The sequence below is a fragment of the Eumetopias jubatus genome, unplaced genomic scaffold (genome assembly GCF_037043125.1).
Source record: "Eumetopias jubatus isolate StellerSeaLion01/CBP00866 unplaced genomic scaffold, mEumJub1_p1.0 scaffold_15, whole genome shotgun sequence".
NCBI lineage: Eukaryota > Metazoa > Chordata > Mammalia > Carnivora > Otariidae > Eumetopias > Eumetopias jubatus.
The window spans coordinates 89,036,800-89,056,459 of record NW_028274821.1 but is presented as its reverse complement, the minus strand read 5'-3'; the positions used below and the strand labels follow the sequence as shown (position 1 = coordinate 89,056,459).

The following is a 19,660-nucleotide window of genomic DNA, read 5'->3' as shown; positions in this document are numbered from 1 at the left end:
AAAGTCACTCATTCTCAGACATATGATCAGCTAAGTGGTGGGTAACAATATCCACCTTGTGGGTTTGCTATGGAGAGAGCTACTGCATTCAAGTGACTGATACGTAGCATACCTAAATTATTATTCCCAGATTCAAAATTCCTTTGCAAATTCACCCTTTTACACTGTAGAGATAAATCCTATGAAGATTACGCAAGAGAATACATACCTGAAAAGAAACTGCCCCATCACTATTGTGAACAGAAAAGGATTTTTCTCCCGTTGCCTAAAAAAAACACAACAACCTGTTTTAGGATACTGGCAGAAAATGTATACTAATAAAAATAAAAATTAAACAATGAATCGTGGAACACTACATCAAAAACTAATGATGTAATGTATGGTGATTAACATAATAAGAAATTTTAAAAGAAATAAAAATTAAAACAAAACAAAACAAAAGCACATCCTTCTTAAATCTTTTGCTGACCTTCAGAAGCTCTCTGGAAATAAAATTCACCGTCCTTTCAAGGTGTCTGCGATCCCGTTTCACAGAGAAAGAAACTCTTCTCACCCACTTCCTTTTCTCAGCGGTCTCTTCTACCCCTCCCACTAACCCCCTATTCCCTGCCCCTGCCCCCCCGATCCCCCTGGAGCGTGTCTCCATTCTTACAGTTTCAGCAGGACTACGGGTGCCCACCCAGCTCACGTCCTGGCACTTCACCTGGACGCCATGCCCAATTTCAAATGATCAGTGTATTACTGCCACTGGTGCAGTGGACTAACTCTCAGCAAAGAGAAGGAATGAACTACTGATACACCCAACAACATGGATGAACTCAAAAGAATTATGCTGAGTCCAAGAAGCCAAAAAGAGCGCGTACTGCATAATGCACTCCTATGAAGTTGTATGTTACTCGTCTACAGAGGCAGATCGGCAGTCGCTCAAGGACGGGAGAAAGACGGAGGGGCAGGAGAAACTTGTGCGGTGATGAGTACGTTCACTGTTTTGTTGTGCTGGTGGCTTCACAGTTGTTACACTTAAGACAAAACTTTGCAAACCGTCGCTTTAAATATGTGTAGTTTATTGTATGTCAATCATACTTCAACACAGCTGTTAAAATAAAATACTGCCATTTGGATGTCCCCTCACTGAAAAATCAAGGTATCCCAACCCAAAATGTTCCCAATTTTTCCTTCTGCTATTTCTACCATCTACTCTTCTACAAAAATTAATTAATTAATTAATTCTCTACTTTCTTCCTCCCCTGCCCCCAACACCGCCCCCATCCCTTACTCTAAATTCCAAGACTCTGCTCCAGTGCAGGTCCTCATGGCCCCGAACCTGTACTGTTACAACCGCGTTCTTCCTGGTCGTCCTAATTTCACTGTCTCCCTCTCTGAGGCCGCTCTGCACATTACTTTCAGAACATCTGCCCCAAACACCATCTGTATCACAGTCCTTCCTGATCAAGAACTCCTGACGACTTCCTATTTTCTGTGCATCAATTAATACCCTCTACTGTCTGGACTTTTATTATCTAAGATCCCTGTCTCTGCTCCCAAAGACACATGTTTTACTTCCCATAGGGCCAGCACCCAGCATTTGTCGTGCTCGTTCCCACTTCCAGTCTTTGCTTCTGACATTCCTTCCTCTTCCCCAAACAAACCCACCAAACTCCAAGCCCTGATGACATTTCCTTCCTGAGGGCCCCCCCCCACTGTCTGATCCTCCACCATGTAAGTGCTGTACAACTCAGAACTCAATGTTACTTTGAAATTCTTCCAATGTGGTAACATTACCTCTCCAAACAGACGGCAACTCCTCATGGATCAGGTGTGTGTATGTGCGTACCTGTATATATGTATGTATATAAATACGTCCCCTCATACCCCCACATACATACATTTACATATATATCCACACACACACACACGTACATATATACCCAGGGAAGCACTGAGCACAGTGGGTGGTCAGTTCTTACCTTTGAATCTACTGTACTTCTTTTAGATTTTCCACTGCCTAGAAGCAGAAACATTTAAAAGATATTACTGCATGATTCAGCTTGTATATGTATGACAGGATCATTTTATGAGGCTCTAGCTTGTCTAATACCAAATAATTCAAACTATTTGTTAGTTTGAGGTGAGGCCATATGCTATCTTGTAGACTGACAACTCCTCAGATTCCAAAACAATTCTTGAGCCGCAGAAGCAGCAAACTGGAGCTTGTTACATTATCGATGCTCTCTAATAAAGGATAATATTTAGTATCAACAGGGAAATCATCTCTGAATAATCTAGTGATGTTACTGCCAGAGGTGCCACATGGAGTGACCTTCCTCATTTTCTAAGTTATCACGCTTGAAAACAGATCGTTTTAGAATACATATATGACATTTATTTATACGCAGGGAAAAATAGCAAATAATATTAGCACAATTCATACTTTTTTCCCCCCACAGCAAGGTGTGTTAAGATTGCTAATGGCTTCTTTCAGGGAACAGGGAGGGTATCTGTGCCTTATTTTCACTTAAGATGCCCTTCATGGGGAAGACAGGATTTCAAACTCCCTGCAGGGAGAGAGTTTCAGAATAAAAGAAGGAAAAGAATACTTTCCGTGCAGGGCATGCATATGTGGGCGAGAAAGGAATGGTGCATGGGCACTAAGCTATACCCTCAAACACACGTAACATTTCTGCATGTCTTTTAATTTGGGTTAGAGTTTTGACAAACTGAGGGAAAAAATGTGTAAATAATAAATAGTAAGTTCTTTAAAGAACTAAACTATTAGACAACGCTGACAGTTAATAAAAGAGGCAATAAATATAAACCGGTTAATCAACGTGTGGAGATAAAGTGCAGCCTCAGTAGTGAGAATGAATACAAAACCAAGAATATCCTTTTTGCCTTTTACTTTGGGATTAACACAAACAAATAAACACCAAAAACCCAGTCCTGGCTAGGACATGGTGATGTGGTCAGTATTCCTACAGATTTCCCAAAAGGAGCATCAGTTCATACAATGCATTTGGAAAGGAACTGAACATATGTACCAATATTCTCCAAAGTATTCACAGCCTTTGAACCAAATATTCCAATTCTGGGAATCCATCCTAAAAAAAGTTCTAGATATGACCAAAGTTCTACAAATAAAGAACTCCCAATGCAGCAATATTTATAATGGCATACAGTGGAAATACACCTCCTTAAGAGGAAAGCTTGAGCAAATTACAGGATCCACACAACGGGCGGGCTGGTAAGAATGAACTGTCTGAAAGCTGAGTGAACAGATATGCTTAAGAAATTACAAACACGATGACTATAAGTTTCTCTTGCTCGCTCTGCTCTCTCTCAAATAAATTTTAAAAATCTAAAATAAATAAATAAATAAATAAATAAATAAAAGTCAAGCATTCCAGATCCATGGAAGAGCCCAGAAAGAACACAGATTACTCAAGTTCCAGTGCTGCAAGGGCAGAGGAACGAATGTTCTTTTCCCCACCTCCCCCTTAGTTTCCACCTTTTCCTTTAACGGTTATATATTTTTGTATAACCCCCAAAATAACATAATGCTATGATATATGTGTTTTTCCTTGGGGACAAAAAAGAATCTACAGAGCAGGGCAGTGAAGAAAAGGCTGTTCTGAGCCTGACAGCTCACCTTGTTTTGGCTGAGTCTGGTTTCCCGCTGAAACAGGGTGAGCCCCAGGCTCCTGGCTCTGGCCTAGGCCCCTCTCATCCTCGCTGAAGACGATCTTTGGTAACTGCGTACCAGCATCTGGTGGGGATCTTACTCTCACCCTACATTCAAAATAAGGGAAAAGAAAAGAAGTTCAAGGTAATGCAATGGCCATCTGAGTGCCACGTGTTACACACTGTCTCAGTATCTAAATCCATTATCTCAGATAGTCCTTTCGAGTCCCTGATGTAGATTCTACTAGCTCCTTCATGCACCTGCTGCAATGGGGACTCAGGAAGGTTAAGAACTTGCTCAAGAGTGGTGAGGCCAGAAGCAGCCAGGCGAGGACCCAGCATTCTCACTCTGAAGCTTACGTTCCTAGCAACCACACCGTTCTGATGGACATATTATCCCCCTATGTGTCTATAATGTGTTCAACAAGGGGAAGGGAACAAGGGGCAAAAAACCAGTAAGATGTTAAAGTGAACTCTAGGGGGGCGTGTGAGAAGCAGCGGGCACAAGCATTTCCTCTCTCTCGCTTCTTAGCGGATTTAGATCCTGCCAAGGAGGGGCAGGGGAGGCCCCATGCCTGAATGGACACGTGAGCTAAGCTAGCACGGTCGAGATGGAGGGGAGCACTTCTAGTCCTGCCTCATGGGGGAGAGGCCTCCCTCTGTCCCTGGATGTCAGCTGGCTGGAATAATGAATTCACTCTGTTGAACACGCCATGCTATTTTGAGCTGCTCTACTTGCCTCCAGTGCTGTTCCCTTATTCACCTGGTGGAGTCCACTCACTTGAAGGCTGGCTGGGCCAAGAGTTGCCTGAAGCCTTCCCTTCTCTTCCACAATTCACCAGTTTCTCTGCCCCACTACCTCTCTATACTGCCATGATCATCTGTATTGGTGTTTGGCCTCCCTCATTCATCGCCAAGCTCCTTGAGGGTGGCACCTCCATCTCCCTCATCGTGTTCTTAACCTCCAGCACTCAGCACAGTATTTGGCACATGGCAGACACTCAGTAAATGTTAGCTTAACTGCCAAATTCCCCATAACTTTACTTGAGGATGGAACTGAAGGAACATGAGAATTACTTACTCACTTCTGGAGATGTCTAGGATTAGAAGGGTGACAGAGACAGACTGCTTTTTTAAAATACAGTAATTCACATCTTCATCCTGAGAAAGGAAGACCCAATTGTACATCATCTTATTCATTCACACTAGAACAAGAACAAAAAGTTTTCAGGAACAAGGCAAGTAAGTGATCCAACCTCCATCCTGAAGAACACAACTGTGGGTGCTCAGAGATGCTAGGGAGTCAAAGCAGCCACCCCAGCAAGAAAAGAGCATTGACAGAAGCAGGGTGTTCTCACCCAGTGTCTTGGGCTCACATGAAGGGAGTGATCAGGTCATGTGTGTAATGCTCACCAGATAAGAAGAAAATCCGTCATTCTTTGTGCGGTCCAGGCTGAATCCAATCTAAGAGGGGGTAAAAAGAGTAGAGGTAAATATCCACAGGATACTCTGGCACCCATACCTTTCTTACTCGAAGAGCAGAAAAGCTGATTCTTGGCCTAGCCTTCTCTTGGTTTTCTTAGCGTTCATTTTGTAAGAGGGATCACTAATTACTAAAATTATTCAAAAATTACACCTTAAGTGTTAAAAGTAAAAAAACTATTTGATGCCTGTTCACGAGTTTAATTTTCCCCATGTTCTGAGACTTCGTATTTAAGTTGGGGCGAAGCTCTCATCGGAGCAACAGAGAAGGGTAATGCCCTTGACCTCCTGGGAAGGCACTTACACTTGTGTCCTTGTCTGTGGCTCTTGCAGGGTCATTCACGGAAAGGCTACTGACATTAACCACCATGTACCCATCCTTGAAGAATCCAAAGGTGTTCAGATGAACCTTACGCCTCACATCGTCCTAAAAAGATTTGGAGTGGTGGAATCAGTAATATGGAGAAGTTAACTTGATTATTTAACCTACTTATTTGCTTGAAAACTATGGTATCTAGCTAACCAGTCACTGTTTCCATATACTTGGCAATATATATAATATATATCCTTATCTTGCTCCAAAAGCTGGAGAAGACTCATCAGAAATCATAAGATATCAACAGTTTTGCAGAAGGAAGCACATAACAGATTTAATTCATTCGCATGCATGCGTAAGGCTCCCAGGACAGACGTGGTGATCAAGTGGAATGTGAATTCCAGGGAAGGAGGAACAATGTTTTCGTCCTCCTCACAACCTTCCTGCTAGCACAAGGCCTGGAATCCAGGAGGCACTCAAAACATGTTGGGGGATGAGGGGAGAAGTGGCCAAAGCTTTCCCAAGAATACACTCATTTTTATAAACCTTCTTATGAGTTTTATGTAGCTGGCTCCTCCCCCTGCAGGATGATAAGGGATACCTGACATTACTTTTCTAACCTATAATACAATTTTTTTACATTTGCACCTAAAAATGATGTTTCATATGACAAGATTTTCAGGAAACAAAGCCTTATGCAAAAGGAATCCAGGAACTAGCCAGGTGGAGACAGATCTCTCGGACACAGGATAATCCTGAGATTTGCTGAAACTGACCACGTGGGCAAATGCCTACCACACCTGTTTGCAACTGCCTCAAAGTTGTGATTCCAATCCCAACTAAGTCAATAAATTTTAAGGCCAACAGAACAACAGTACTAGTGAATACTTCTCAAGTTGAGGCTCCACCAAGACACGTCCTACTGTGTAAAGTCATGAGTTTTATTTTTATTTTTTTTAAAGATTTTACTTATTCATCTGAGAGAGAGAGAGAGATAGAGAGAATGAGCAGGGGAAGGAGGGAGAGGCAGAGGAAGAGGGAGAAGCAGGAACCCCGCTGAGCAGGGAACTTGATGCGGGGCTTGATCCCACGACCCTGGCTGGGATCATGACCCAAGCTGAAGGCAGGCGCTTAACCAACTGAGCCACCCAGGTGCCTGCCCCAAGTCATGAGTTTTCTATAGAGAATCATTTGCCTAAATGAGAGCACTTTCTGTAAGTCTGCAATAAGCTAACAGTTGTTAAGTAGCTCCTAAATGCCAGGTGCCAAGCTAAGTACTTTCCTAAAACCCGCATTTGGTTCTTCCTCAAACCTGCATAGTCATTTTTGCTACTGTTTGCATCTTGCTCATATTTTTAAAATTCTACCCTTTGAGGGCGCCTGGGTGGCTCAGTCAGTTAAGCGTCTGCCTTCGGCTCAGGTCATGATCCCAGGGTTCTGGGATCGAGCCCCGCATCAGGTTCCCTGCTTGGTGGGGAGCCTGCTTCTCTCTCTCCCTCTGCAGTTAACCCTGCTTGTGTTCTCTCTCTCTGTCAAATAAATAAAATCTTAAAAAAAAAAAATCTACCCTTTGTTTCTTTTGATTTTAAACATAGCTACTTGACAACATATCGAGATGCTCTGGGGACTCCAGCTCAGCTCTTTGGCTGTCTCTGCCGACTTTCCCGGCAAGTGTGTCCTGGTGTGGTGGTAATTTTCTCTTTCTAGACTTGGGTCTCCTGGACATCAGAGGGAGTCTAATCACAAACCCCAAAGACCTCTGAGGAGAAGCTGTGGATCAGATCTTTGGCAGACAAATCATAAACCGAAACCCCCTACATAGCTAAAACAGACATTTTATAGCCATTAGGAGGGTTATATTTCCCAGCCCACTCTTCTATCCAAGGACTATAGCTCTGAGAGTCCTATAATATTAGGAGCTATGGAGAGGGACACAGTTCCAGCATTCTCCACCTCCCATCCCATCCAAGTCTTTGGCTTCTGCTTCCAGCCAGCCGTTCATACTCCAAGGCTCTAGGGGCCAAGTTTCCGCAGTATCTCAGGGCCCTGGCTTGTGTTCATTTACCTGCTGAGATTGCAGCTCCCCACCCACCCACCCTCGACGACAGCTTTTTTTGGTGTGTGTGTGTGGGGGGGTCCTGAGAATTTCCCTTATTTTCCTAGGATCCAGCTATGCATTTGAAGCCTGTTTGCTGGGCTTCCACTTCCTGGTGGAGCGGTGTGCAATACACCAGAACTCCCAGGGAGAACAAGAAAAGCAGGTAAAATAATAGAAGTCATCCACTGGAAGGCATGAGAGGGCTGCGAGACTACAAAACCCAGAAAAGCTAAAGCTCATGGATTCTAACAGAAATGATTTGAGGGACTATTTTCTCAACTCTCCCAAAGCTGCTACAAGGCTACTAACATCCTAGAGGCACAGGAGAGAAATCAATTCAACTACATATGACGGATGCCTTAGGACACTGCAGCTTCATACCCTGGCAGAATCCCCAGATGAGAAGGGCAGGAGAGACAGAATGAATAAGCAAATTCTCGCTACATGCAACACACAGATGAACCTCACAACATGATACTAAGCGAAATGAGCCGTCTCACCATAGGCATAATCAAGGCGAATGCAGGGGGAAGTAATCCGTGGTGACAGAGGTCATGATGACTCTTGGGAGGGAGACACTTGCAGTCACTTGCAGGAGGGGGTCTTAAGGAGCTTCTGGAAGTGCTTGGTAACATTCTGTTTGCTGCTGGTTGTATAAGTGTGTTTACATTGTGAAAATTCACTGAGTCATAGGCTAATAATGCGTATTTTTTTTAGCATGTACATTATATAATAAGGTTTAAATTTGACAAGTGTGCTTGTTCTAATTTAACCAGATTTAGATGCTGGGCAGCAAAATGGAAGCCTGTTAAAAATTGCTTAACTCATTTAGTCTACCACCATATGTACTCTCTAGGTATGTGGGGGGGAAATGCTTCAATTGCAAGCATATAGAAGTTGTTTTTCCCATATAAACATTATATTCCTTTATCGTTTGTTCTCACTTTTATATTATCATTTCACTTGATAAAACAATGCCACTAAAAACACATGTTTGAAGAATATTTTGAACATTAATAACCGCAACACAATTCCACAATCTCCACCCTGAGAAACGGGCTTTCCTGTGATAGCTCATCCTCATCCAGCCCAGGTAATTCAGAGTAGCAGCTCCACGATAGGGATGCAAACACGAGTTCAGGGGTTAAAATGACTACCCGAAACAACGCAGACCCTAAGTGGTGAAGCTGGGATATCAACACTGATCTGTTATGGAAGCCACTTTCACACTACCGCCTCCCACCACGTGAAAGTAATCATGATGGAGTATTAAATGCCGGTTGGACAACCTGGGAGAAAGAGACAAATTCCTAAAAAACATACAACCTCCCAAGACCGACTCATGAAGAAGGAGAAAATCTGAACAAACTAATAGTAAGGAGACTGACTAGGCAATCAAACAGGAAAGACAGCTAAGGCAAAATTAACAAGAACCCCACTCAAACTCTTCCAAAAAAACCGAAGAGGAGGGAACACATCCAAACCCATCTTACAAGGCCAGCATTATCCTGATACCAAAGCCATATAAGGACACTACAAGAAAAGAACATTACAGGCCAATATCCCTAATTAGCACAGATGAAACATTCCTCAACAAAATACCACCAAACTGAATTCAACAGCACATGAAAGGGTCATATACCACGATCAAGGGTCATACACCCCCGGGATGCAAGGATGGTTGAATATATGCAAATCAATAAATGTGAAACACCACATTAACAAATTGAAAGGGAAAAAAATCCTATGATCATCTCAATAAATGAAGAAAAAACATTCAACAAAATACAACATCCTTTCATGATAAAGACTCTATAAACAAATTAGGTAATGTACCTCAGTATAATACAGGCCACATATGACAAGCCCACAGTTAATGTCATCCTCAACAGTGAAACACTGAAAGCTTTTTAAAATCAGGAACAAGATAAGGTTCCCCAATCTCACCACGCATGTTTCAACCCAGTACTGGAAGTCCTAGCCAGAGCAATTAGGCAAGAGAAAGAAATAAGAGGCATCCACATTGCAAAGGAAGAAGCAAAACTGTCACCATTTACAGATGGCATAAGGAACTCAAATAACTCAACAGCAAAACAAAAAACAACCCCTCCAAAAAACAACCAAATAACCTGATTAAAAAGGGGGCAAAGGATAAACAAATAAATAAAAAATGGGCAAAGGATCTCAACAGACATTTCTCAAAAGAAGACATACAAAAGGCCAACAGGTAGATGAAAATGTACTCAACATCACCCATCATCAGGGAAATGGAAATTAAAACCACAATGAGAAATCACCTCATACCTGTCAGAATGGCTAGTATCAAAAAGTCAAAAAGAAAACAAGTGTTGATGAGGTGTAGAAAAAAGAGGATCCTTGCACACTGTTGGAAATGGAAACTGAAACAGTCATTATGGAAAACAGTATAGAAGATCATTAAAAAATTAAAAATAGGACTATCATATGATCCAACAATCCCACTTCTGGGTATACATCCGAAGGAAATAAAATCAAAATCTTGAAGAGATACAGCTGCACTCCCAAGTCCATTGCAGTATTATTTATAATTGCAAAGTATGAAAACAACCTAAGTGGCTGTCAAGGATAAATGGATAAAGAAAATGTACACACACGCGCACATGCACACACACACACACCATGGGCTATTATTCAGCTTTAAAAAAGAATGAAATCTTGTTATTTGCAACAATGTAGATGAACCTGGAGGACATCATGCTAAGTAGAATAAGCCAGACATAGACAAATGCTGCATGATGTCACTTATATGTGAAATCTAAAAACGGAGAATTCATAGAAGCAGAGAGCAGAACCGTGGTTATGAAAGGCGAGGGGGTGGAGGGAGATGTTAGTCAAAGCATACAAAGTGTCAGACATGCAGGATGAGTAAGTTCAGAGATCTAATGTACAGCATGGGGACTAGAGTTAACGATATTGTATTGTACGCTTGAAATCCGCTGAGTAAATCTTACTTGTTCTCACACACAAAGGAAGCTATGCGAGGTGATGGATATGTTAATTGGCTTGACTGTGGTAATAATTTTACAATGTATATCAAAACACCACATACATCTTAAATACATACAATTTTTGTGAATTATGCCTCAAAAAAACCAGGAAAATATTAAATGCAAAGAACAAAATCCAAACTATCTAAAGTAAGAGCTAAATTTGTAAAAAAAAAAAAAAAGAAAAAAGAAAAAAAGAAAGCATATGTATTTATACTTATTTATTTATAAAAGATTTGAGAGAAATTCACCAAACTATGAAAAGATTAGTACCAGTGGGATGGTAGGCAATAATTTTTTTTCTTTTAAAGATAAAATTCAAAACATTTTTTCAGTATTACCATTTGCCAGTATTATCTGTGGGACCCTCACCTAACCTAACCCCCATCTCCATTTTAAGCTATCATATCACCATGTCAAATAAGACACGTATGCAAACTCTATTTCGCTACACAAATCACAGAAACACACATTTTTAAACTAGAAGGAACCAGGAAGGTCATACATAATTGCTCACTCAACTGTATTTGACTCAATTCAGTGTAAGTAAACCAGTATTTATAAAACACCACTAATGGCTGAGGCCCCAAAAGTGAAAAATACTCAGTTCCAGAAAAAAAATCGCCGCTAGTCAGTCCTGATTGAACAGGAATACAGAAACCTCTCCTTCTACCGTGGGAAAGCCAGAGATCTGGGCATTCTGGGACAAATGCCCCATCCATTCTGTACCTCCTGTGCCAGAGTGCTCCAGCCAGCATCTGGGGATGTGGCAGGAGTGCGAGAGACAGAGTCCTCAGCACTCACATTTCTCCCTCCACTCTCCTAGGTAGGAGCAGCAAGGTCAGTTTCTTGAAGACAGAGTGACAAAGCAAGGAGGGGGTGCCAAAGTAGAGTTAGGATGTCAGTATCAGACACAAGCAATGAAGATTTAATTACATTTTCTTTTTTTTTTTCAAGATTTTTATTTTATTTGACAGAGAGAGCACAAGCAGAGGGAGAGAGAGAGGGAGAAGCAGGCTCCCTGCTGAGCAAGGAGCCCGATGTGGGGCTCGATCCCAGGACCCTGGGATCATGACCCGGGCCGAAGGCAGACGCTTAACCGACTGAGCCACCCAGTCGTCCCAATTACATTTTCAACAACCACCCTATTCTTTTTTTTTAAAAGATTTTATTTTTTAAAGTAATCTCTACACCCTACATGGGGCTTGAACTCACAACCCGGAGATCAAGAGTTGCGTGCTCCACCAACTAAACCTGCCAGGCGCCCCCCTATCATTTCTATTAGCACTGACACAGCAGTAATGTTGCTCTGTTTCCCCCAAGGATTTCAGATTGCAAACACTTGACCATGTAAGCCAACTGTGCTAAGAGCTTTATCTCCCACCACTCATTCTTATTACAATACTATGAGGCAGGTGTTATTATGCCCATTTTATAGATGAGGAAACAGAGGCTCAAAGTGGTAAAACATGCTTAAAATCATATTGTTAGTAGGTGACAAAGCCAGTATTCTAACTCAGGTTTGTTTAAACCCCAAACGTGGTTTTGGCCACCTCATACCTTTTTACAACCAAATAGATAGTGTATCTTTTGTTTGTTTTAAAATTTTTTATTGTAGAAAATTTCAAACCATCAATTCATGGTCCATTTTGATCCTCCAAACTCCTCCCCACCCCCAATCTCTTCTAAATGGGATCTCATTCTAAATAGACTCAAATCTCAGATATTCTATCATTTCATCTATTAATATTTTAGTGTATATCTGATTAAGAGCTTCTTAAAAAAAACGTAACCATACACACATGGTATGCTTTTAACCACAATAAACTGCTTATCAAGTTAATTAAACAAGATTGTTTATCCATGAGAAGTCAAGTTTACAGGAACATAAAATACAAGACTGTTCCCAGGTACATATTTATACGGTTGGTCATAAAAACTTGTAGTTTTCCCCGGCTCTCCTAGTAGACTTATATTATCTGAAATCAGTGGAAACACAATTATAATCTCAAAAGTACTAATCCAAACAAGGAAATAAGTATCAGTTTGATGATGACGATGAAACAATCTGAATTAATATATAATTAACTTATTACAGAGGATCCAATTAGAGAAAATGTGGTACCAGCATATTCTGAATTATTTCAGATTATTCTGAAAAGCTCGTCTTTATTTTCAATAAACTACTTGTAAAATTAAAACTTCATTTTAAGATTATCAAAATTCTAAACCAAAAAGTTTATCCAAAAAGCATATTTAAAATGTGCAGTTTCAGGTCATAATTACAGATGCATTTTTTTTCTTTTCTTCCTGTTTTCTGTTTGCATGTAACTTTATTTTTACCACCACAAATGTGTTATTAGCATTTTAAGAGTATATACACACTCAGAAGTAAATTCTTACTGAAATAAGTTTTCCTAAAATTTCTGACTTATAGAGAAAATCTGAAATTAATAGACAAGAAACATGCTGAGATCTTGAACCTCAGCAATAGTCAACTTAAAATGAGATGTCATCTCTCTCCTATCAGGTTAGAAGTTATTAAAACTTACAATGTGGTATGTTGTGAAGTATATGGGTAAATGAACACTGAACATTCTTATACACTACAAATGGAAGTGTGAACTGATAGAACCTTGTAGTTACAGCCTATTTTTTTTTCAAGATTTTATTTATTTATTTGACAGAGAAACAGACACAGTGAGAGAGGGAACACAAGCAGGGGGAAGTGGGAGAGGGAGAAGCAGGCTCCCTGCTGAACAGAGAACCTGACGCGGGGCTCGATCCCAGGACCCTGGGATCATGACCTGAGCCGGCAAAGGCAGACACCTAACGACTGAGCCACCCAGGCGCCCCAGTTACAGGCTATTTGGTACCTTCTATTTAAAGTAATCCCATGCCTAGGAATCTACACCACAGAAATACTAGAGCTGATACACAAAGATAATATCTAAAATAATATTCACAGAAGCTCTGTTTAGAATAACTAAAATCAAGCAATAAAAATGCAATACAATCTTCTATAAACAAAAAAGTGATTTTTATAAATTATGAGTCCTACTTATGATGAAGTATTATTGTAGTGGTTTAAAAAAAGGATGTAGGCCCATGTATACCAGCATTTAAAAAATGTCTGCAAGAGAGGCATGCCTGTGAGACCTGGGTGGCTCAGTCATTTAAGCATCTGCCTTTAGCTCAGGTCATGATCCCAGGGTCCTGGGATTGAGCTCTGTGAGCCCCAAGAGCACCGTGAGCCCTTGGAGTCCCGCCCCTGGAGTCCTGCTCAGTGGAGAGCCTGCTTCTCCCTCTCCCTCGATCCCTCCCCCCACCAGCTCATGCTCACTCTCTCCCACTCCCACGCTCTCTCTTTCAAATAAATAAATAAAATCCTTAAAATAAATAAATAAGGGGCGCCTGGGTGGCTCAGATGGTTAAGCAGCTGCCTTCGGCTCAGGTCATGATGCCAGGGTCCTGGGATCGAGCCCCACATCGGGCTCCCTGCTCCGCGGGGGGCCTGCTTCTCCCTCTCCCTCTGCTTCTCCCCCTGCTCATGTTCTCTCTCTCTGTATCTCTGTGTCTTGAATGAATAAATAAATCTTTAAAAAGAAAGAAAGAAAGAAAGAAAGAAAGGAAAGAAAGGAAGAGAAAGAAAAAGAAAGAAAGAAAAAGAAAGAAAGAAAGAAAGAAAGAAAGAAAGAAAGAAAGAAAAAGAAAAGGAAGGAAGGAAGGAAGGAAGGAAGGAAGGAAGGAAGGAAGGAAAGAAAGAAAGAAAGAAAGAAAGAAAGAAAGAAAGAAAGAAAGAAAGAAAGAAAGAAAGAAAGAAAGTCCCACATTGGGCTCCCTGCTGGGTGGGAAGCCTGCTTCTCCCTCTCCCACTCCCCCTGCTTCTGTTCCTACTCTCGCTTTCTCTCTCTCTGTCAAATAAATAAATAAAATCTTAAAAAAAAAAAAGGCTGCAGGTAATAAATAAAGACAAGTATATTCATTCAACAAGTACTTACTGAGTACCCATAGGCACTGCTCTAGGTTTTGAGAATGGAGCACTGAGTAAAATGAAAAAAAAGTCCTGCCTTGTTGAGCTTATATTCTAGTGCAGAGAGCAGATAAGAACAAACACATAGTAAAGGCCATGGTCTATTAGCCTGTGAGGAGTACAGCGGACAAACAGTGCTGGGGAGGGAGAGGTGGAGAGGGGGAGGGTGGTCCCGGAGAGCTCCACTGAGGAGGCCCCTCTGGGCAGAGATGAGGAGGGTAGTGGGGGCACGGGCCCTGCAGACGGGCCACGGCACTGACATAGAGGTTGGCCGACTGAGGACGACAAGAGGACAGAATGGCTGGACTTTGGCTCAGAAGTCACTGAATCTGCATAAAACCTATCTTAGATTTTATAAAGTGTGATTACTCCAAAAAAAAGACAAGGAAAAAGAAAGAAACCTCTAAGTGGGGAATGTGCCTTCGAAGATCATTAAAGTTCTGCAGAAAAATGACACACCAACCCAAAGGAGGGGACGGGGAGCGGAAAGGACTCTTCAACATGCCCGTGGCCCTCATGTATTAGGCAAGCTTTCTGATCAGCAAAAAGCAAAAAGTCACCTGTCACATACTAAATACTATTTCATTCTTTCAGATGCTTTCTGAAAGGTGATTGTAACTCATGTTGTTCTAATCTGCACTTACCCAACCATTTTTTGGTTTTCTATAATCTATGCCTCTGAAAATGAAGTATTATATTCACAAAATTATTTTTATTTGACTTCTGAGAGTGAGATTTAGGGATAGTTTTTACAATCAAACATAACTTTAGAAATTGTAAATGACAGGGGCGCCTGGCTGGCTCAGTCCACAGAGCACACAACTCTTAATCTCGGGGTCCTGAGTCTGAGCTTCACGTTGGGTGTAGGGATTACTAAAAAAAAAAAAAAAATGTTGGTTAGAAAGGTATAAGCAGAGCCACAACATACAGTCTTGCTATTTGGCTGCATCCATAACAAGACTGGTTGTCAGGGCGCCTGGGTGGCTCAGTCGGTTAAGCCCCTGCCTTGGGCTCAGGTTGTGATCTCACTGGGTCCTGGGATCGAGCCCCGCGTCCAGCTCCCTGCTCAGCAGGGAGTCTGCTTCTCTTTCTCCCTCTTCCTCTGCCTGTCCCCCCATTTGTGCCCTCTCTCTGAAATAAATAAAATCTTAAAAAAAAAAACAGAGCCCCACATCAGGCTTCCTCCTCAGCAATGAGTCTGCTTCTCTCTCTCTCCCTCTGCTCATTCTCTCAAATAAATAAATAAAATCTTGGGGCACCTAGGTGGCTCAGTCGTTAAGCGTCTGCCTTCGGCTCAGGTCATGATCCCAGGGTCCTGGGATCGAGCCCCACATGGGGCTCCCTGCTCTGCAGGAAGCCTGTTTCTCCCCTCCCACTCCCCCTGCTTGTGTTCCCTCTCTCTCTGTCAAATAAATAAATAAAATGCTTAAAAATAAATAAATAAAATCCTAAAAAAAAAAAACAAACCCAAACAAGATTGGTTGTGTCTTAATGAGCACTCACTAGTCCACTAGGAGTTCAGAGAATTCCTATTTTTATAAACATGGCAACAATACCTTTTCTTTTTTTTTTTTTTTTTTTTTCACTGATGACAATTTATTATAATCTGTTGGCAGTACACAGATATTAATAAAACCACAACTCTGCTTCCATAGCAGCGGGCAATGATATGTAGCTATGCTATGGGAAGTGTGTATGTTTAATCATCATCATCATGTTTTAGATGTTTGATCTTCTTCTTGTGCCGCTCAATTTCTTTCTGCAGACGTTCAATTTCCTTTATATGATGGGTGATTTCCTCTTCATGGTGTTTCTTCAAGGTTGCCAGTTGTTCTTTAGTGCGTGCTCGGAAGTATCGTTCCTCTTCAGCTTGCTCTCTCTTTCCGAAGGCCCCACCTGCCTCCCGGATCGAGCCCGCGCCGGAGTCTGACCGTTCGGAGCTGAAGCCTCGGGCTTGTATGGCCCTAACGCCCCACACGCCCAGCCGCACCCGGGCGGCCAACGCGGTGACAGCCATTGTTGTTGTAGCAGGACTTCTCCAGTCATCCGCGGCGGAGCCTCTCTCGCAACAATACCTTTTCCACTAGTAAGTGCTCACTGGAGAAACACTGGGGCACAGAAATACATTCATCCCCTCATTTAACATACACTTGCTGAACCCCCACCATGTGTCAGGCACTGTGCATCATCAATGGACAGCCAGACAAACCAGCTCCTGGCCTCAGGAGGCTCACCATCCTCCCAGCTGTACAAAAGTAAAAGGAGTAACAACAAATATCCATTTACCCACTCTCCAGACTTATTAAATGTCTATGTTGTAGTTGCTTCAGATCCACAGGAAGGGAGGGTGGGAAGGAGGGAAGGAATGAAACATTGGTGACAAAGAGAAGTGCCTTTGTACCTCTGTCAAACCCTAATCTCCTCCCATACCCCTTCCCATGCTCATGAACTGGTTAGGTGCTTTCCTATTTTTCCTTTTAAAACTACTTTTACTAGATATATCCATATCCATAAATATCACATAGTATCACTCTGTGTTTTAAAAATTTGGATAAACTGTGTCATAACGTATAAGTACTCCTGCAACTTGCATTTTCCCACATTGTTTTCTTTTAAGGACATTTCTGTATTGACATATTTAACACGCTCTAGTTCCTCGTTTTACCTGCTTGTGTTCAACCACATGCACAACACAATACAGACAGTTCCAATCTATGATGTTTCAACTTATAATTTTGGGGCCTTACAATGGTGTGAAAGCGATATGTATTTAGAAACCACACTTCGAATTTTGAATTTGGCTCTCTTTCCAGGCTAGAGGTGTGCGCGATCCTCTCTCGTGATGCTGGGCAGTGGCAGTAAGCTGCTGCTCTCGGGCAACCCTGCTATCACAGTGGTAACCAACCCCTACGCTGACAACCACTGTCACTTTCAGTACAGTATTCAATACACTACATGAGATAAGCGGCACTTTATTATTAAACAGGCTATGTGTAAGGTGATTTTGCCCAGATGCAGGTGAATGTTAAGTGTTCTAAAAGTTTAAAGTAGGCCAGGCTAAGCTATGATGTTTGGTAGGTTAGGTGTATTAAATGCATTTTCAATTTACGACATTTTCAACTTATAATGGGTTTATCAGGACTCAACTGTAAGTCAAGGAAGATCTTTATATCCACTTCCCCATCCATGTACACTCAGGTAATTTCCAATCTTTTGCTGTCACAATGCTGTTATAAACATCCACGTACATACCTTCTTATGGATATTTGTGTGGGGATCGAGAGTATATACATCTAGATGTGAAAATCCTGGGACACGGAGTGTGCACACTTTTAGCTTACTAGAAATTGCCAAATGGATCTCCAAAGTATATGAGAGCTTCCTTACATCCTCACTGAACCTTGCTGTCAGACATTCTGTTTTGCCCAGTCTTGGGAGAAATCCATGCTGACACTGGTTCAGCTGCATTTCCTGATATTCTTGAGTTTAAGCACCTTATCTGTTTATTAGGCACTGGGTTTTTCTTTTGCAAAATGCCTTTTTTTATAGCCTCTGCCCATTTTTCCTTTTGGATTTCTTTTTATGTTCTTTATATATTCTGTCTCCTAATCTTTGACTTTTGTGCTGCAGGTACCTTCCCCTAGTCTTTTCCCTTTTAATTGTGTAGTATCTTTTGCCATAGAAGTTTTTTTTTTCTTTTCCCAATTTTGAAGGACAGTACCTATCAATCTTTATTCCTGATAGTATTTTTAAACTCTTTTTTTTTAAAGTCCTTCTCTATTCAAGGTCATAAAATATTAACTAACACATTATTCTCAAAGTTTTAGGATTGTTTTAACGTTTTGGTCTTTAACCAGGAATATATTTTTGTGTAAGGTAGTTCTCCATTTCATTTTTTCTCCCCATATGGAAAGTCATTTGTCCTAAGACTATCTCAGAGCAATCTGTCCTGACTTGCACTGCTCTGTGACGCCACCTCTATTGTGTATCAAGATCTCATTAGGATGTAGGTCTCTATCTGCGCTTCCTACTCTGTCCCACTGATCTGTTTGATTCCCGCTACATCATATGGCTTTATGATCTGAAACCAAGTAAGGCAAGGCCACTCTTCTGTTTAGATGCGTGTTGGCTATTTCAGGACTTTTGGAGGCCAAAAGGAGAACCAGGGGACTTCTGGGGTGCTAATAACACCCTGTTTCTTGACCTGGGTGCTGGTTACATGGGTGTTCAGTCATAAGAAAATTCACCAAGCTGCACACTTACAAACTGAGAAACTAAAGAAACGACGGGCAATGAGATGAGAGAGGACGCCAGCTCAGAGAGAGACTGACCACCTCGCTGAGAATGTGAGCTCCCTCCTAAGGGGAACAGGGTGCCCTGATGCGCATAAAAGGGCAGTGACGTGACCATATTTGGTGTTTAGACAGGTCACTCCAGCTACAGAACAAATATGAAGTGGACGAAGGCTGGGACGCCAGCTAGGAGGAGACCACACTGGCCCAGGAAATGGAAGGGTGGCCCGGACCTCACATCCACAGAACTCGTGTGGAGAAGTCCTGGAGAGAAGATTTTGGGCTTGAGAAAATGAGTAGCTGGTGGTCCCAGTTACCAAGGAAAGACCTGGAGCGAGAGCAGACAGGCTGGAGGTGAAGGAGCGAAGGACAAGTGGGTTTCCAACATGCAGAGATGCCTGCAAGACAACTGGGCAGAAGTGGGGAGACAGAGCTAGCCATCCAGAGCTCCAGAAGGAAGGTCTGATCTGGACATGAAATAGGAAAAAACACTCACAATCCCTAAAGACAAGTACTATTTTGGTGTATTTTCGTCTTTTCTCCTCATCTTAATAATAGTTATTTTGCACGGACAATCCTGTTCTTCTAAAAATGAGAATATCAGAAATGCTTTTGCCTTAACTTCCTCAGTAATTTCACATTAAATTGCTTTCAAATATAAAGTAAGTGGAGTAAAGGTACTTCAATTTAGCTGTTCTCATAAACTGAACTTTAGAGAATAAATACAGCAACACT

General features: G+C 41.7%; 1 protein-coding gene and 1 pseudogene across 2 annotated transcripts in view; both read right to left on the bottom strand.

Moving 5' to 3' along the window:
• Positions 1-19,660, bottom strand: part of GPR107 (G protein-coupled receptor 107) — a 71,750-nt gene that overhangs the window by 40,620 nt on the left and 11,470 nt on the right. For both annotated transcript variants that reach the window (XM_088018858.1, XM_028090469.2), the window contains exons 2-7: positions 5,465-5,587; positions 5,092-5,142; positions 4,760-4,839; positions 3,647-3,786; positions 1,968-2,005; positions 209-265 (exon numbers count right to left, since the gene is read on the bottom strand). In XM_088018858.1, coding sequence (XP_087874984.1) covers positions 209-265; positions 1,968-2,005; positions 3,647-3,786; positions 4,760-4,839; positions 5,092-5,142; positions 5,465-5,587 — 489 coding nt within the window. The remainder of the gene's footprint in view (positions 1-208; positions 266-1,967; positions 2,006-3,646; positions 3,787-4,759; positions 4,840-5,091; positions 5,143-5,464; positions 5,588-19,660) is intronic.
• LOC148162460 (ATPase inhibitor, mitochondrial pseudogene) lies at positions 16,209-16,691 on the bottom strand (annotated as a pseudogene).